The sequence below is a fragment of the Sarcophilus harrisii genome, chromosome 2 (assembly GCF_902635505.1).
Source record: "Sarcophilus harrisii chromosome 2, mSarHar1.11, whole genome shotgun sequence".
NCBI lineage: Eukaryota > Metazoa > Chordata > Mammalia > Dasyuromorphia > Dasyuridae > Sarcophilus > Sarcophilus harrisii.
Window position 1 is genome coordinate 604690444 of NC_045427.1, and position 20879 is coordinate 604711322.

A 20879-nucleotide genomic window follows, 5' to 3' on the forward strand; every position below is an offset into this window, starting at 1 on the left:
AAAAAAGAATTAAACAGAAAATTTAATCTATAACTACAGGACTAAAGAGAAGCATATAAAAGTAAAGAGGGGAAATATAAATTATTTAAAGTTTAAACTGTTTACATTCCTAGATGGGAAAACTATATTTGTAACTCTTGAGAACTGTATCTATCACTGGGGCAGACAGATACATCACATGAATGGAAGGTGTGGTTGTGAATGGACTCTGATATGATGATATCAAAGAAAAAAACATCAAAGGGTGAAAAAATGCCTGTAGGGGATAAAGAGGAAAGGGGAGATATAATGGGAAAAATTTGATAACATAAAGAGTCACAAAAGACCTATTATAATACAGGGAAAGAAGTGAGGCAGAGGAGCATTGTCTGAAGCTTGATCTCAGTAGTTTTGGCTCAAAGAGGGAATAACAATGATTCAGTTGGATATAAAATTTATTTAACTCTATAAAAAAAGTAGGAGAAAGGGGAAAGAAAAGGGAATGGCAGGATAAAAGGGAGAGCAGAAAAATTAGGGGGAAAAAGATATGAGAAAGGGGGAGGAAGTGATAGAAGATAAGATAGTGGCTGGGGTGATTAAAAAAACACTACTAAGGACAGGATGGAGAGAACAAAAGTATATACAGGGAAGAAAATAGGATGGGGGAGAGAAATTTGGAGCTGATAATCATAACTATGAATGTGTATGAGATGAACTACCCCATAAAATGAAAACAAATAATAGAGTGGGTTAAAAAACAGAATCCTAAATTATGTTGTTTACAAGAAACATATTTGACATAGAAAAAGACATACAGAGTAAAAGTAAAAAACTGGAACAGACTATATTATGCTTCAGCTGAGGTAAAAAAACAAAAAAAAAAGCAGGGATAGCAATCGAACTCAGATAAAGCAAAAATAAAAGTAGATCTTAATAAAAGAGATAAGGAAGAAAAGTAGATCTTGATAAAGGGTACTGTAAACAATGAAGCAGTAACAATACTAAATGTGAATGCACCAAGTGGTAAAACAGCCAAATTCCTAAAGATTTTAAGCCAGTTACAGAAAGAGACAGCAATACTATACTAGTGAAAGATCTCAATCTTCCCCTCTCAGAATCAGACAAGTCTAACCACAAAATAAAGAAGAAAGAGACTAGGGAGATTAATATAATCTAGAAAACCTACATAAGATAGACCTCTGGAGAAAAGTGAATACAGTCAGAAAAGAATACACCTTTTTTTCTTGGTAATATATGGAACCTACACAAAAATTGACTATGTATTAGATCATGAAAACTTCATAGTCAAATGCTTCCTTTTCAGACAACAATGCAATAAAAATTATATTCAATAAAGGGCCAGGGAACAGACTAAAAACCAATTGGAAAATAAATAATCTGATTCTAAAGAATGAGTGGATCAAATAATAAATCACAGAAACAATCCATAATTCATCCAAGTGAATGATAATAATGAGACAACATACGAAACCTATGAGATGCAGCCAAAGCAGTTTTTAGGGGAAATTGTATATCTCTAAAGAGATCATGAATAAAATAGACAACGATGAGATCAATAAATTGAGCATGCAACTAAAAAAGCTAGAAAAAGAACAAATTAACCCCCCCAATAAATACCAAATCAAAATTCTGAAAGGCAAAGGAAAGATTAATAAAATTGAAATTAAGAAAATTATTGAACAAATAAATAAAACAGTTAGTTCTGTGAGAAAAAATAGATAAACCTTTGGTTAATTTGATTAGAAAAATGAAAGAAAAAGCCAAATTACTAGCATCAAAAATGAAAAGGACAAACTTCTCACCAATGAAAAAGAAATTAAAGAAATAATTAAGAGTTATTTTGTCCAACTATATGGCAGCAAATCTGACAATCTAATCACAAGAGATGAATATGTGCAAAAATATAAATTGCCCAGATTAACAGAAGAGAAAATAAATTATTTAAATAGTCCCATTTTAGAAAAATAAGAAATTGAACAAACTATTAATGAACTCCCTAAGAAAAATCTTCAGGGCCAGGTGGATTCACAAGTGAATTATACCAAACATTTGAAGACCAATTAATTCCAATATTATGCAAATTATGTGGAAAAATAGGTAAAGAAGGAGTCTTGGCAAATTCCTTCTATGACACAAATATGGTACTGATACCTAAAGCAGAAGGAGCTAATACAGAGAAAGAAAATTACAGACCAATCAGTCTAATAAATATTGATGCAAAATTTTAAATAAAAGATTATAGCAACTTATCAGCAGATAATACACTATGACCAAATGGGATATATACCAAGAATTCAGGGCTTGTTCAATATCAGGAAAACTGTTATCATAAAAAAAGAATAGGCAAATGAGAACAACAGGTTCCAACAACTATGAAAGTGGCTGAAGCAAGTGCTATAGAACTTAGATCTTTGTCAGATATCCAAGCCAATGTCATCCACTGCATCCTCAGCCCTGCTACTTGTCTTAATTTGTATCTTGCCACTGTATTTCAATGACTCAGGAAGAAAAAATGAGGCTGATGTGCAACTCTATCTCATTTAAATCCAATTCATGAGCAAGTCAAGACATCACCAGTGATGTCATCAGTACTCTTTTGAAAATGAAGGACGAATAATTACAGCAGAAATTTCTCTCAGTTATAGGCTATACAACAAAGATTCCTTCCAATTCAGCTCTGATTTTGTAAATACCACATCTTTGAACAACAGGGCAGAGACTGGTCCCTGCTCCAGATTTCACTCTTCCCCTACTCTTTTTCTTCAATAATTAGAATAAACAATAATCATTCAAAAATGTAAATGTGCCATCCATGAAAGATTCGAAATGAGCCTACTCCCAAATATGCCTGTGATTTATGATTAATGACTATACAAACTAGAAACTGGATGACAGAGGCTATGTTAGAATAACTCCATGTGAGTTGGGAAAAAAAGAAGATAAGAGCTAGCATTATTAGAGCTTACATACACCTGTTTGATTCTGCTGCTGTTTGGTGGAAATAGGAGGTTAAAAAAAAAAAAAAAAAACCATGCATTTGGAAGACTATTGTCAAAAATCACATACAAGTACAAAAAATAAAAACAAAAACAAAAACAAAAACAAAAACAAAAAACACCTCTTCAAATCAACAAACCTAGGGGAAAGAAGCTGATTACAGAGGGAAATGGAATAAAGTTACATGTATTTCCTTTGCTTAAGTAAAAAATTATTTTTCCACAAATCACTTTAATAAAAGAAAAAAATCGGTATTCAAGTAACGTTAAGTATGATTTACAGCATATTTTGCATAACTTTTGTAAATTCATATTAAATCACAAGGAAATTAAGCCTCAGAAAATGGCTGTACCAGTTCTTAGGAGACAGTACAGTATAAATGTCTCTGAAGTCAGAGGAAGTGAATTTAAATCCTGTCTCTGCTACTTATTCCCTATGATTTGCTGGGTGACCTTCGGCAAGTCACTTAAATCTTTTTGGTGCTGTTTCCTTATCTGTAGAATGAGGAACTTGGTTTAAATAGTCTGTGGTATTAGTTCCAGCTTTAGACTTAAGGATCATCCATATCCTATGAGCATTCATACTGTCCTGTATGAATGGCCTATACTATCAAAGATAGTTATTTTGATAAAAACAAATCTTTATTTCTGTTCTTTTTGTCACAATAGGTTAATTTTGTTAGACAATTCTTCTTTTTCAAGGGGAGAGTGTGAACTTGAGGTCTGTAAACATTGTAACTTTTGTGGAGCCCATTCCGCTACAAATCTTTAAGAATTTGGGCTCCACAAAAGTTACAATGTTTACAGACCTCAAGTTCACACTCTCCCCTTAATCAGAGAGATTAACTTTACACTGAGATGCAACTCTTTTTGCTCCTTGCAATTTGACTATCAGTCTAGATCTAAAGGCTTCATGTGAAAGAATAAAGGTAACTACATATTTGTCACTGAATTCCCAGCACACCCACAAAGGTGTGTACTTGAAATAGAAGAGAAATAGAGGAGAGTGACCCCTATTTCACTTCTCAGGTATTCTAGTAATGATCATCAGAACTTTAGCTACTGTAAAGTTAATAATCAACTCAGAAGCATGATTTAAAATGGAAAAAAGTACATGATTGGCTATGCACTCCTAGAGCTACACTGTAATAGGAATTATTATTGCAAATAATGTAATAGAAAATGTTGTAATCATGAGTGTATCCTAGAATATGCTAGAATCATTAAAATCTCCACAGAAGTCACACTTACACATCACTTTGGGTAGTGTAGATATGATCAAAAAGAGACTCAATTGCCATCCACTTTACAGGAATCCGGCCCTATGGGAGGAAGAAAAAAAGGAAAAAGACATTCATATAGCTTATAATCAACTGATCAAACTCTAAATGGAAATGTAATACTGTGGTGAATGGAATAACCTATTTTATTTACAACCACATACTATACCTTGCTAGGTGAAATATTAGGCATCCAGGTGCATGAGACAGTTCACAAAAACTTTAATAAAATGATTTTTAGAGGAGCCTGACACAAAGTAAGCTCTAAGTAAATGTTTGTTGACTAAGAGATAACTCAAACATCCAGTCTAATTTTCCCAGCCCACAAAATCCTTCAGAAGCTTAGTTTCATGGTACAGTGGAAGGAGTCTGGAAGACAGAGTCAGAATACCTGGGTTCAGATTCTTGTTCTGTCATTTGTAAATTGTGTGTCCTTAGTCAGGTCACTCAGGGAAATTGAGGCTCAGATGTACTAGAGATGTGGAAACTCAGGCCCAAATCCTAGAAAACAACTTGGTCAATATGCCTGTTTGTTTAGGGCTTCTCCCTGTGTCTAGCTGCCACTTATCAGAATAAGAAGGGAATTGGAATACAGTGATCCCGTCCACATAGCATGGATTAGAAGAATATCACCCTTGCAATCTGGAAAATCCACAAAAAAATTTTAGGGGCTCCCTTCCTCCTAGAGAAGAAATCTGATTACATATATATAATAACTGAGGCAATTGGGGTTAAGTGACTTGCCCAGAATCACACATCTAGGAAGTGTTAAATGTCTGAGGCTGGATTTGAATTCAGGTCCTCCTGACTTCAGGACTGCTCCTCTATCCATTGCACCATCTAGCTACCTCTAGATTTTTTGTTTGTTTGTTTTTCTTTTATGGAATGTCTACAGTGTCTTCTTATAAAATTTGGGCTAAGTATTTGGTTATAAATTTTGTGTTGTCTGCTGGTCCTCACAAGTCATCTGTGATTTCCACAAACCCCACCCCCAAATTCTTTTATATTGACCCATAATACATCGAAACTGTAATTGGTAAAGGTAAATGCAATGTGGAATGGATGACAGTATACTCCCTCAATCTTCCCCTATCTAGCCTCACAGTCTATCACTTACAATCTTTGTCCAAAAGAAACTAAAAAGTAGAACAAGGAACATGAGGAGTGAGGAGGTGGTACTAGAATATGCCTAATATGGAAAAGAAGAGAGTTGCCTAGCACTCTGAGAATTTGGTATAGGTTTAGAAATCCATAAGTCAACTGGGACTAAAGAGAGCATATTTGTGAGGCCTGGAGCTTCCTAGCACATCATTTTCACCTGCATCTGAGCAGACTAGACTTCACTCCTCAGGCTGCCTGCTTTGGGGAAAGTTTCCAGCTCCTATGAACTACTTTCATGGCACTTTCTACTGAGTATTAGTCATCACTTCTTGTTTATTTTATTTCAGCTTTTTGTTAGCTAACAGCTATAATTACACAGAAAGAATATCATGACCTTTTCCTCTAAAAACTCAAGATGAAGAACTGAAGAGAAGAAAATTATTTTAAAAAAACATAGCACTAGATGACCTTCAAAAGAAATCATGATTTTTTTTAAAGTAAACAATAACTGAAAACACATTTAGAGGAAACGAAACATGAATGTATTTCAAAGTCTTTTCTTTGTGATCAGCAAAGAATAAAAGATTATATCTAAAAGGCAAAATGTAACTTTTCTCCCTTCAGTTTAAAAGGATAAGAGAAATAAACAAAAATGTCTTTCTCCTTTCCTTCCTTATACAAAATACATTAAATCATCCTGCATTTAGAGTATTTCATTGGTCAAGTGATTGTGTCTTGGAACCATCTGGACTTTCCTGGGCAAGGTTATCTTAAAATATTGGAAGCCCATTAAACATCATCTTCAGCAAACAGGATTAAGTATTTTAAAAAACCCTCCCATTTTAAAGTGGGGGTGAGTAGTCTAATGGTGTTAGAATTACTTGGTCTTTATAAGATAATTATCAGACCTATCTTTGTATCTCTTTTATACTGGGAATGACATTTTGACCATCATCACACAAACTTTTCCAATGACAAGTATTGCCATTGCTTAAATAGCTTCACCAATCCCTAAATTACCTTGCTCCTTTTGACATAGGAGTCCTCTTCATAAACATCTCGGGAAAGGCCAAAATCAGAAATCTTCATTTTGCGTCCTTCAGCCACCAAGACATTCCTAGCTGCTAAATCACGGTGGACCAGCTAGAAGAAAAAAAGATAACAACAACAAAAACTTCCCAATACCAAATAATCCAGGATGACATGTGATGAGATGAGCAATGCTGATTACAAGAGGGGTAAGCACAAACTCATGATATTTAAGGATGGCTCTCCTTGTAGACCCAGCAAGGCTAGTCTGTAAGCACGGTACCTTCATTTCTGCAAGATAATGCATTCCTCGGGAAATCTGCCAGGCGAAGGAAATGAGATCTCCCATGGTCAGTGCCCTCTCATCCGGATTGTCCAAGTAGCTAGAATTCCGATTGCCATTACCTCCCATGTAGCTGGGTCCCACCTTCCGGCTTTCCCGGAGGAAGCTCCGCAGAGAACCATACTTAGCATACTCCACAATCAAGTAGAGAGGTCCTAAAGGGCAAAAGAACACAGATTAGCTATGGAGGTGGTTGAAGTATGGAAGGAATTCAGGTATCTACACACTCAAGAACAAGGATGGCTCTATGTATTGAGTCTGGTTGTTCCTACAATGTGATTTGGATGTAACAGAATTGTCCTTCCGATGTCTCAAATCAACAAATTAATTTAATTCCTACTAAATATAAGGAATTCTAGTAGGCACTAAAAGGGATAAAAAGGCTTGAAAGACACATTTTACCATTAGAAAGTTGTGTGTGTGTGCGTGTGTGTGTGGGGGTAGAGAGAAAAATAGACAGAGACAGAGAGAGAAAGAGAGAAACAAAGACAGACATAAAGAAGGGGAATGTTAAGAATAGTGTTCTTATACACACTAAGTTCTTAAGACCTTAATATTAATGAACATGTTAAATCACATTTCTCCTGGGTAGAAAAGAATGAAGAACAGTACAAGAGCACTTGGGAACAAAGAACATAGAAAGATAAAGGTGAGAGCACCACAAGCAAACTTCATATCTAATTCATAATTTTACCCAATTCCAAGAATAACTCCAAACCCATATTATTTCTCAAAGATCTTTGCCTTCAGAGTCATGCTATCTGAAGATATTTTGAAGTAACTGGGAGCATTTAAGCTAGAGAAAAGAAGACTCAAAGAGGATATGATTCTGTCTTCAAGTATTTAAAGGGTTGTCTTGGAAAAGAGAGATTGGATTTGGTTTGTTTGTTTCTCTGACCCCAGAAGTGAGAAACTAGGATAGTGAAAGCATGTTGAAATATGTATATATACAATATATAAACACACACACACACACACACATATATATATATATATATATATATATATATATATATATATATATATATATATATACATATACACGATATATGTATGTAAGGTTATATATGTGCGTGTGCGTGTGTGTGTGTGTGTATAACATATACAGGGGATAGCTATTGGATCTTCGATTTCATTGGTATAGGAAACTCCCAGGTGAGGAATCTTCTACCAGGTTGGGACCTTCTCTGTACCTTATAACCTTAAGGAGTAACTAAAATGTTATATGATTTGCCCAGGGCCACACAGATAGTATCAGAGTTTTGGACTTGGACTCACATTTTCCTTATAGGCTCTGAGCGTTTCTCACTGTCTCGAGCAAGAGACGTGATGAGAGAGAAAATAGAAAAACTCCTAAGAAAAGAAGAGGGAAACATCTCTGTCTCCTGAGTTGCCTCATCTGCCTTCTTGTCCAACCTATGAAGGCTATGAACACATGGCCACCTCTTTCTTAGGTTCATTATGTACTATCTTGGATGACTGGATATCCAGGGACAAAGCTGATCATGTCAACATCCAAAGGTTAGAAGAGCTGGAGCCCCAGCAGCATCGATAGCAGTGTCCACAAGAACAGAAATTGCCAATAGCAACATTTGCATTGAAAGCCAAGAACAAACTCCAATTGTTCCTTCCACATCATGACTTTCCCCATCATGGATCTGATACACCTTGGGTTGACTTAACAAATTAAACAGGAATTTGGGGGAAGTTTTGCCAAAGCTGCAGACAACATATGAAGACCAGCAGATGATACAGACAAAAGTTTAGAAACTCAGAAATGCACAAAATATATGTATAGTATTGTACAAAATCAACATATTTTATTTTTAATAACACAATAATTCAGACTTCTCTGGTCCCAAGTGAGGATCAAAAATTTTTATGCAGATTTTATTTTATTATTTTATGCAGATTTTCCAGATCATGATGTGTACTATGTCCCTAACTCCTACAATATGGAGAGGATAACTATCGATCAGCTGGAGAAAGACTGTTTCAGGAAGTATGACTCCTCAGTGTGGAGAGAGCTAAGTATCAACTATGAACTATAAAAAGTGCCAGCTCTTGGAGTCTAGCAGAGTTATACCCAAGAAAAGATTCTACAAAGGAGCAAAAGGATTTTCAGTGACCATAATCTATGAGTTTCCCCTTTGTCTTGTATAGTCCCTTTATACATCTCATCATTTTTATTCTTTTTGCTTGTTTGTTTTAGCTCTAGCTCACTCTCCCAATGGACTTTGTATATGAAAGGGGAGAAGAAAGAATATGCCTTTCTTTTCCTTTCTCTCTTTGTAAAGTTCCCAAACCCACTTTGTTCAGCGATTCAAATTACTTTTATCAGATTATTGAATCTTACTGGCATTTTTCCAACCTGTTTGAAATAAAGGGTGGTTTCATAATTTCTAAATGGTTTACCACTATGTGTTCAATTTTTGTTGTTGTTTTTTCTCCTGAAATTCTGCTACTATTTTTTCAGGGAATAATTAATTCTGCCTGATAGAGGGTAGGACAGCTTCTTTTCTTAACTTTGGAATTTTTCTTCAGCACTCACATATATACAAATACACACAAAAAAATGGTAGATTCAAGAGATAAATAACTACTACATATACATGTGTATATAAACATGTATGTATACAAAAATATGATAGATTTGAAAGATAAATAATAACTATTACATATACATACTTTATTATTTTTCTAGCTCATTATAACAGGCTACTCTATTATACCTGCTTCCACTGAGATACACTTAGTTTTCCATAGTTCTTGCTAATAAATCTGTTAGCTGTGCAGGAAAACCCCTGTTTGATGCATAAGAAACTTGGTTTCCTGGAGTTTCTAGGGAAGCCTTTTCTAGTGTTGACACTATTCATCAGAGTACATACGACCTGCAACTGGCATATTTCTGCTTAAATACTGATGCACAGAATATTTATAGCTGTTACATTGATGAAAAGTTGCCTCAAGAAATATAACTTCCTATTTTTCATTTTCTGCTTTCTTCTTCCTCTTTTCCCACTTTTGTTTATCTGTTTCTTCTGTGAATCAGTATCACTGTTCTCTCTATAATTTTGTTGAATCTGCCCCATCCCCATTCCTTTTACATTTTCTTTTAAGTTATTGTTCTCTGAATGTGGGAGGACCATGCATAGGACAGGAACTGACACTTGGTACATAACTTAATAAATGCTACCTGACTGACAAGAAGGTGATATAAAATAAAATAAAAATCAACACATTTTTAAAAATGCTTTGAGATCCATAAATAGCTAATGTTCCATAAAAGCATAATCTTATATAGTAAATAAAGATCTCAAAGTCTCATAGTGGTATCTTCTAAGGCTACCATTAATTGAGCCACCAAAACTAAAAATAGGAAGGTTAAAAATGTTGACTGGTCTGCTGCAGCCAAGTTGGAAAATACTTTAGTTGAGTTATTTTTTTCCTGGAGAGTTATTTTTCCCTCAAGCATTATCAGAAGGAGTAGATACAATAATTATTTGTTCCTTCTTACTAAGTGAATGAAAATGGCCTCCAAAGACAGCCTCAAATACAGAAAGAACTTCAGACAGATTGTACCAGTGAGTTTTCAGACAATCTGTTGGCCTCTTTCCTCATTTTTAAGCTAGGTGGTTAAACAAGATGATTTCTAAGGTATAGTTCCATGATAAAAGTCTTAAAGCTTGGAAGATCCATGATTGAATGAAATGTTTTTTTTTTCTTAAGGTAAATATAACATTTTACTTGCAATTTCTTTGACTCTTGATGAATGTAACCCTAGTATGCTATGGGCACTCTCGCCAAATAATGAGTGATGGCTCTGACATTCTGATGAAGGACTCTCTGACTAGCTAAAATGCTGGCTTGCATGATACTTTTCCTAATCCTTACAGTTCATAGTTTTCCCCCAATTTACCTTTTATTTACTTTGTATACTTATGTCTATTCTTGTACATTTACACATTATTTTCCCCAAAACAATGTAAGCTTCTTGAAAGCATGGATGATTTCATGTTTATTTGTATATACCTAATGCTAAATATATACTAATTCTGTTATATATAGTAATAATATCTAGTTCTGGTATGTATAAAGTACTTAATAAATGTTTATTGATTGGTTCTAGGATATGGGTCATTCTTGTATATTGCTCTTCTAAGTATATTTCAAATTATCATGTTATACTACATGAAGAGAGGCTCTCACCAGAAACATTCTAAGGAAATTAATAAATGGATTTTCCTACAACTATATAAAATATCAAATATTAGTTAAATGACACCAATCGCTATGCAGCCCACTTTTTGGTTTCTGCAAGAAACAGAATTATAAATGTGCACTGACATCATACAAGCCTACAGACCATAGAATACCAGAAGGAAATCCAAAATGTGGCTAAGAAAGGCTAAATAGCAGTTTTGTCCATGAAAACACAGCTGGGAGAGGTAGCTTTTTTGTGTTTGCAAATTGAAGGCCCATAGACCCTACACAGAAATACCCATTGTATACATGGTAAAGGAAAAGTCAACCCAAATACTGACAAAAACAAATGCCACCATAAGGCAGCATGAGCTGTTGAAAAATTATGAAATTATGAAATAATCCTTTGTTTCAAAAAGGCAAGCCCACTGTAAGTTACCATGAAAAGTAATTAGGTCTCCATGAATCAAGTGAATTTTTTGGGATGCATCTCTCTGTCCTGAGAGGAAGAAAGAAGACAAAAGGAAGAAAGATAATCAGAGAGGTAAGAGAATGAAAGGAAGTAATTAGAGGGAAAAAAGGAGTATTAGGAAGGCAGAGGAGAAAGAGAAAATGAGAGAAATGGTACAAGAAAAAGAAGATGCTAAAAATCCATTTTCCAAGTCGTTTTAAATCTCCAGTTTCTGTACAAGAGTATGACTTCCTTATTTGTTTTATTACCAGGTTCTATGGAAATCCTTACCATCCTGACTGCAGGCGCCATAGAGTTTAATGACGTGGGGGTGGTTGACCTGTTTTAGCAGGTTAAACTCTGACAGCAGGTCTTTGAGCTCACTTGGAGAAGCATTTTCTGAAAAGCATTAGAAACAGGGTATGTTAAAAACCAATCACCTCTGGTCTTTCTCAATCCAGTTCAGTTTCATTCTTGCTTACAAGCCCAGGATGATAGTATGGTAGTCTACTGAAAGTCATGTATTTGATGACTTCTCACCTTGATAATGGAAAGTCTTAATCTTAAATGATACCAATGCTTTATGTTAATAATATTTTAATTACAATAAATTGTCTAAAGGAGCTCTTCATTCCCAACTGCATTCTGTATGACTGTCAGAGAAAGATCTAAATATGAAAAATCAACAGATTTTGACACCATGTTTAGGCTTTGCCCTGCTGTCATCCAACCTACCAACATTCAAAATTCTGCCATCATTTTCTATGTTGCCTGCTATTTTTCCCTTATCCATAGTGTGTGCTTGACAGAGATTCTGAGGTGCACAGATTCAAACCCAGAGGAAGAGATTTCTCCAAGGTTGATGGTGCTTAAGGATTTTCTGGAAGAGGGAGTTTTGTCTTGGCTCTCCATTGAAAGTGAGGTATGAGCTCATTTGTCACATGAGGATTAGTCATTTGAAAGGTAAATAGCAATGGTGAGTAATTTTAATGCCTAAAAATGCTGGAGTTGTATGTTTAACTAGCACTCTTGCCTCATAATAAGCATCCCTGTGACCATATCTACCATAGCACAAATCATGCTGGGAAAATGAGTGGGGATTGTTTCCTGTTCCACTCCCAAATCCATTTTTGGCAAGTATGCTATTGCAGTCAGGTGGTGATTGAGAAAATCAAAAACCCCAATTAAACTATACACAAATCTCTGTCCCAGCAGTTGCTGTAACTCCTTCCAACATGACCTTATTTAAGACAAGTTTTTATGGTGCATTTATGATGGTGATTTCTCTGAGTGCCACAAAAATTCATTAACAACTGGGCAATTACTGTAAGTGCCACACTAATTTATTAGAGCAGTACACTTAAAATCTAGCTCTCCATATACCATCTCATCTTTCTCCAGCTGGCATTAATTCTGCCCTAGCTAATTGCATTAAGAATCAAATGTTAAATCACCTGGGATAAAGGCCAGTTGTTTTGTAACCATCCATTTGGACATTTTGACTCAGTCCTGTTTTATTGATGATGAAATCACTCAAATCACTTGTAAATGTCTAGAGGTATTTAGCAAACTCATAAAGACATTGAGCATTTTACTTAAAATGTCATATAATGGATTATTTTTGTGTTGGAAATAAATTTTCCCTACTATACTATTCTAAGGTAAGGGATATATGAGATGTTTGGTTTCTAAGACTCTTACAACAACTGTAATTTTAATAATGAAGCTTATTTGCTTCTCTGTAGGAATCAGATGCAATCTTCAGGTGGATTGCTTTTTAAACTTTCCTCTACCTCCATCACATGCATTATCTGAAATATAATCTTCCACCAAATGAAAACTGCAGGGGGAGAAGTATAATGAGTATACTTTTTAATATTTCCCCTGGAATGAGAATTTTTGTTCTCACCACAGCCAATGTCACCTTACTTAATAATAATCCTGATCAATGGAATTTCTCAGCATGGTGAAAGTTTCCTGGCGGTTCTGTAAGAGGAGGCTATCTGCTTCAAACAAGAGTTGTCTGTATACATGACTAATTTTAACTAAGTATATTCCCCCTACAGGAGTAGAAAAATAAAAATTCTGGCCTTCTGGAAGCATTTTGGTGTTTCTTTGCATGACCTAAGCCCAGGCCAGTGGAAACTATGGCTTACATCATCATGGCACTATCTGAATTCCCTCTCATCAGGAAATGTTAGAATATAAATAAATAACCTTCAGTAAGCGCTGCTGGCACTTGGCAAAGAGGCAGGGCCTGCATCCAAATTCTACCAGTCTGTTTATAGTCAGAGGTAGGTAGCTAATCAACATCTTTAAAAGTGTGTGGCCAGGAAGGTACCTTTCAGCATTTTCACTGCCACAGTGGTGTAGCCTGCTTTCCCTTTGAGTCGGAAAGCTGTTGCCTTGACGACCTTTCCAAACTCTCCTTCTCCTAGGGTTTTTCCAAGAACTAAATTCTTCCGAGGAAATTCCCACTTTGGATCCTCCTGAATTGGGAGGAGAGAAAAAAGCAAGAGGAGAGAAGAAGGATAAAGTGATGATAGGAAAATGAAAAGAAACTTATGGAATAACTAGCAACAAAATGTTTTAAAAGTTTTAAAAATAACTTGCCCATCACTTTCCAAAGCATTGATATGAGGAGAGAGAATTTTGTCAGTAACTTTATATATCAACTACCTAAAAGGCATGACTCAAATTGGAATCATTAGGGTGGACTGGAATTTGGTAAGAGGTTGGGATCCAAGATGAGGGGTACATACACCAAATAATTATAAGGGAGTTTCATCTACAAAAAGTGAAGCAAAACAAAGACTTTCCTCTAGGGAAGCTCCCAAATTCTAACCAGTCTAATTTTTTTCTGGCTTTGTGGAAAACTTTACCACACATTTTAATGTCTTTTGGACCCGAAACATTCTTTGGCTAAACTTTAAATTTGAAAACAACCACTACCCATTTACACAACTTGCCTAGTAATATCTGACTCAGGCATCTGGTTTATAACTTAAGGTACAGCACTGATACCAGATTTCTCCTGAGACTCTACTATCTGCATGTACAGGTTATAAGTGGTCTCTTTCTTATCTTCATAGACCCCAACCCCTATTCTCACTTTTGCTACAGATTTTTCTGAATTCTTGTGGAAATGTGGCAAAGAAATAATCTCTGTGCCAGAAATGCCCAATTAAGTTTCTACTCTTTTAAGTCAAGTTTGACCAATAGACAAATTGAAAGGGATGATATTGCTGCATGATTATACAAAATATATAATACAATAATATTCCTAGTTGTATAAATTCTGGACAAGTCATTTAATTTTTATCTGCCTCTTTCAATCTAGTAACCCAAATTTTAAAAAAAATGAACTGAAGTTACTCTGGCAGAACCTATTTGTGATGAAGTCAATAGTACTCAATGGTTACCACTTCCCTTTCCAAATATTCAAAAACTACCTCTTTAACAATATGTTTTGGAAATGATCAAATGAATCTAAGTCAAGCTCTCTGCATATAGCACTGGATAACATCTATCATTTGCAGGTCTATGGAACATCAATGATTATCCACCATTTTTCAAGTCATCAAAGAAGCTCAGCAATCATTTTTGCCATCTCTTTCAGGACTTATGGATAAAATTCATCAAAGCCCAGTGACTTAAACTCACTGAGGGTACTGAGGGGGCTCTTACCATTTCCTTACTTTTGTAAGGTATTTACAATTTTATTCAGTAGATATATTTTAACTGTCTACTATGTAACAGGAGAGAAAAGTAAATAAAAGGCTAGCCTCAGAGACAAGCAAAACCTAACATTCAGGTACTACTTCTGACACATACTAGCTCCAGAAGCTGGGGCAGGTCATTTAAACATAACTTCTCAGTGTCTCAAGCAACTCTAAAATTTGGAGTTAAAGAAGATTTAATGTGTATTAATGGAGGCCATTTCCATAAGAGGACTTTGTAACACTGACACGGTGTATGCTATCACTGATCTGGACCTCTCACTCTTTCACTGCCACCAAAAACCAAAACCAAAACTAAAAACAACCCCCAAAAAAACAAACCACTGTATGTGTGCATCTATACATACACAATATATACGTGTGTGTGTGTGCAGGTATGCGTGTGTGGATAGATAGATAGATATACATATACATGTATAACTGTAAAATACAGAATATAAAATGATGTATAATATGAATATAGACTATGTATGCACATATACATGTATGTGCAAATGCTAGGCATTAATAAGAGTAGTTGATATTTACCATCATTTATAAATACTGTTTTATTTAATATTTATGTGCCCATGAGCTAAGTGCTATTACTTTTTCTTTTTTGGAGATAAGGAACCTGACTTGGCCACAGTCACACAACTAACAAGCTTTGAAAACTAAGTTAAATATGGCCTTCATGGCCCCAAGTCCAAGACTTTTCAACAGTACACCATGCTTTTTCTCTACTGATAAATTTTTAACTTTCTTTTCAGATTTTTGATTTCTGTCCAAAAGACTATCCTTCTGTTGTGTTCAATCATCCAGTTCACACAAAGAAGGCAGTTAGTAAAGGCTTGATTAATTTAACTATATAACCAAATTTTACTTCTATTCCAAGGAACAAGGAAATAACTTTACTGCAGCTGGGGACAATGTTCACTTACCCAAACAATACTCAACATTTTCCTTTCTTGTGCAACCCTATTGCACAGTCTCAACTTTTTTTTTTCTTAAAAAAAAAAATCCAATAAATTAGAAGAATTCATCATAGATAATCAGTTCTCTATTATGAAAAAAGCCAAATCATTCCTATCACAGAATGATGAGAGATGTATAAAACACTCAAGAAATCCAAGTAAACAAAGATTATGGTGCCATAAAGACACCCCATTCACCAAGTGTTACAGCCCCTGCCCACAAAGAGACAAGATTCCAGTTAAAGGTGCCTCCAAAAAACTGACAATCTCTTTGGACTTCAATGGGAAGCACATCGAACTTGGGAGACAGCTTGAAAGCAGCACCTCTACGTCAATAGGAACAATGAAAACTCTTTCAGGACAGAGAAATGATTAGCATGGTGGGTGGGGAATGGACCAAGTGTTTTCAATAAGTCCTAAAATGGATTCTGAGTTCATTGTTAATACAACTCCTTGTAATAACTTTTTTTTAAGATTCTATTTTTTTCCTGGCTTTGTAGAAAACCTTACCACATTTTAATGACTTTTGAAACATTCTTGAGTTAAATTTTAATTTGAAAACAACCACTACCCATTTATACAACTTGCCCAGTGGTATTTGACTCAAGCAGCTGTCTTTTTGGCAGATCAAGGCACAACACTAATACCAAATGTCTCCTGGGACTCAAATTTCTACTGCACAGACTCAAACCAGTCTGGAACTAAAATGGGGACAGCAACCTAGGTAAAGGAGTCTGAAGGGCTGACAGTGGGCAGACGATAAGACCAATGAATCTAGATCCTCAAAGCTCACAGCAAAATAATATTTTAACTGGCTTCTGTTTTCTGATATAAAATGGGAACACTCTCCACTCCACAGGATTGTGATTCAGGCCAAAAAGACAGCTTGGAGGAGGAAAGTCTAAGTAGCTTGAAGGAGACATAAAAATAATAATCCCTTGCATTCATATAACATATTTAATTTTTCAAAGCACTTCTACATGAAGGGACAGCGTAGTGTCATATACAGGAGTGTCAGACTTGGCATGAGGGTTCAGGTTTCCCTCAGATACCAACCAAGCTATGTTAATATGGGCAAGCCAATTCACCTTTCTTATTCAGTTTCTTCCTCTATAAAACAGTTATAATAATCCATATGGTACCTGACTCAGAAGGATACTATATGCTCAAATAAGACAAGATTGATAGACCACTCTGCTGACTCTAAATCATTAAATCCATGTCATTTATAATTGACAAGTATTGTCTCATTAGAGCTTCACAATTAGCCTGTGGAAGAGGCAAGTCTGGCATTATTATCTTCTATGTACAGATCAAGAAGCTGGCAAAGAAAGGGTATCAGCTGTGTTAATATCACGCAGCTAATTAGCAGTACAATAGGCATTTAAAACTTGGGCATATCACTTTGACTTACTTGGCTTTAATTTCCTCATCTGTCAAAGGAAGGGGTTGGCTCAAGAAGGGTCTCTCTCTTAAGTCCCTTTCTTCTATCTCTAAATCTCCTAACTCCCAATCTTGTGTTCTTTTTATTTAAAGGCAGTGAAATTTCTAGAAGTTGTTGATTTAGGGTTTTTCCTACAAAGGGAATGTGTCCCCTAGAATCATAGTCCTTTGTTGGTTCCATTCCCAATAACATTCCAGAGCTTAGATAAAATCCAATTTTTAAGTGTGTCTTTGCCTACTAGTCTTGAAAGCACCAGGGCCCAATTTGGCATTTTCATCTTTGTGGCAAATTTGTTTTCTTTTTTTTTTTTTGAAATTTCCCAAATAAATTAATCAAAGAAAGATAGGAAGATGAGTACTGTTTGCATTATTCCTGTTTCTGAATAGTAATAACACACTGAAGCAGAGGAGGGGATGGCAGTAGTGACTGAGCTGCAGATTCCCCAGTAGATGGTTTGTTAAAGCCAAAGTTTGTAGTTTCTTTGGAACAGGTCTTGTTTGATACTGTATCATGGGGTGTGGGACCAGAAGACTTTTTTTAGAACAGCTGAAGCTACAGTACCATAGCAATGGGATTTTAAGTTAAAATCCAAATCATTCTCTAAGCCTTATTCCAATAGGAAGGAAATTGATGTACAAAGAACTAGGTTTCATTTCTTGGTTGCAGTGTGGTACAATGGGAAGAAAACTGGACCATGAGTCATATCTGGATTTTAACTAGCTCTACTACTTTAGGCAAAATACTTCATTTCCTCAACTGCAAAAAGAAGGGGTTGCCAAAAAAAAGTAGATCTTCCAGAGATAATGTGTAAGTGTCTTTAGGAAGATAATGCAGCACAAGAGGAATAGCTCTGGCTCTATAGTCAAAGAATGTGGATTCAAATCCTGGCCCAGCTAGCTCCTTCCTGACTAATATGTTTTAGAACAAGTTAATGATTTTCTTAGGATTTCAGTTTCCTCATATGTAAAGTGTTATAAATGGACTCTAAAGTCCCTTTGCATTCTAAATCTAGAATCCTATGATGATCCCCATAGACTTCCTTCTGAGAACTCCCAGAACAAACATAGATCAGAAAAAACAGGCTAAATGGAGGTTTGGCCCCAGTGAGCAGTTTGGGAGTTTCTTTCCCTCTATTTAATTCTATAATTGTGACCTCTTTTTGTATCAACCAAATCCCAAGCACAGAAAACCCAGAACAGACCTAGAACCCACAGATCCGACACAGTTGCCCACTCTCTCCCTGCATGAAGTCTTACAGGGATTTTGAAGGCATCCACTGAGACCTGGTTCTCCATGGAATCCAAAGATGGCCGGCGAACATTGGAGGAAGAATAGCTGATGGGGTAAGCCTGAGCAGGCCTCCTGAAGGTCATCTCTGCAGAGGCAATGGGTGGCTTGTGGGAGTTCTTGTGGTAGCGACGGATGAAGTAGGAAGAGAGCAGCACAGAGAAGATGAAGGAGAAAAGTACGGCTACGGCAATGACCATTCTGCAGACTTCATCACAAAGCGGTTCTGTGATCAAGGAAGGGCAAAGAGTTTATTTAACACGCTGTGTATAGAGAACTGGCTTCTGAGAAGCAGAATGACATGGGAGAGTATAGACTCTGACTTCAATTAAAGATCCACTTTTGACTCACATTGTGTGACCTTGTGGCCTCTGAGTGCCTGGAACTCTCTGATAGGTATCAAATGGTATCTCAAGATTTAACTTGCATTTCTCTAATAAATAATGACTTAGAGCATTTCTTTTCATATGACTGAAATGTTTTGATTTTCCCCTATATATGAAAGGGGATATTACAAGAAAATCTGAAGAACGTAGAATATATTACTTATCAGACTTATGGAAAAGATAATAATTTATGAATAAACAAGAGAGAAAAAGTAGTGTGAAGTATAAAATGGATAATTTCAATTGTACTAAATTTAAAAGTTTCTGTACAAATAAAACCAACATAGCCGAGATCAAAAGGAAACCAGAAATTGGGGGGGGGGATTTATAGACAGTTTCTCAGATTAAGGTCTCATATTTCAAATGTATAAAGAACTCCAAAAAAATCTCTAAAAATATGAGTCATAGCAAGATGAATAGGGAAAAAGGAAAAAAACCTGTATGTTCTAAAATACTTAGTGACTCTGTGCAAGTTCTAGTGTATCTGCCTGTTTGCTTTGGTAGAGGGAGTTTCCTCATTGAAAACTGATGAAAATCACAGGTCTAACCAATAATAAATAAATAAAAAGACGGAGAGATCATACATAGCATTATAAGGTTTGCAAAATACTTTAGAAACATCTCATCTCATTTGCTAAACAATATTGAAAGGTAAGTACTATTATGATCCTCTCCCCAGTCTTACAGATGGAAAAATCAAGGCTAAGGAAATGTTAAATATGCTGCCCAAAAAAGCAGATTAGTATATAAGATGAGATTTAAATCAAGGAAAGAATCACTGTATTGGAACCAACACAGCCGTGGGAATCAGGAAAGCTCTGTCACTCTGGACACTTTACCTAACTACTAAGAATTGCCATTTTCTTACATTAAAAAAAATGGATAATCAGATCTTTAAGTTCCCTTCTAGCTTTAAACGTTAATTCTAGTTCATCATCTCCTCTTTCCTTTCATCTGATCTGCCTTGTATTCACAGTAAAATGAATTCTCTCTCTCTCTCATTTGTGTGCATACGTGTGTGAAAATATGTATTGTGCATAAACATTTGGAGGGTGAAAGTCACACACATGCTCTTGCATCATGTCACATTTTCCACAATGATAGTGCAAAAACTAAAGAAAAAATAAAGAATGTGGGGACAGGGGAAAGTCAAGGGTGAAGGAAGACATTCCTGAGCTGTTCAGTCAGTAATATCTTGGAGCCAGAAAAAAAAAAAAAGACATTTGTGGAGTGGAATTTTCCCTTCTTTCTCCCATTCCACTATTATCTTCTTCCCATGAAAAAAACACAACAAACTTCATTTGGGTGCCATTATGGAAGCTTTTACTGTAAGGTCCAGTGGCCGTAAGGAAACATCACTTTAACAACACAAAAATGCTAGTCTGGCCTTATGTATACAACAAGAAGCCTGGGGAGCTTCCATAGCTTAGAAAATATTGGTACAGTATTTTATTTACAGCATTTGAGTTTACTGTACTTTGGGATCAAACTATGGGATGCTACATGGTTTTAAGTTTTGTGTGTGTATGATAAAATAATAAAGATTATTTTGGCTTGTGTCATCCCTGCTTATCTGGTTTCCTTCCTATTAGACCTTTTTTTTTTTTTTTTTCTTTTTATCATAGTGGCCATGATTGTCTGTCTCTGAAAGACCAAAAGAAATGAA

The 20879-nt window shown here is 35.6% G+C and overlaps 1 protein-coding gene across 1 annotated transcript in view; it reads right to left on the reverse strand.

Annotated features, from left to right (window-relative positions):
- The window catches only part of RET (ret proto-oncogene), a 159968-nt gene that overhangs the window by 14582 nt on the left and 124507 nt on the right, over window positions 1–20879 (reverse strand). Inside the window, exons 11-16 of the mRNA XM_031956379.1 lie at window positions 18797–19053; window positions 13745–13892; window positions 11695–11802; window positions 6690–6904; window positions 6398–6520; window positions 4248–4318 (exon numbers count right to left, since the gene is read on the reverse strand). Of these exons, the coding sequence (XP_031812239.1) occupies window positions 4248–4318; window positions 6398–6520; window positions 6690–6904; window positions 11695–11802; window positions 13745–13892; window positions 18797–19053 (922 nt within the window). The remainder of the gene's footprint in view (window positions 1–4247; window positions 4319–6397; window positions 6521–6689; window positions 6905–11694; window positions 11803–13744; window positions 13893–18796; window positions 19054–20879) is intronic.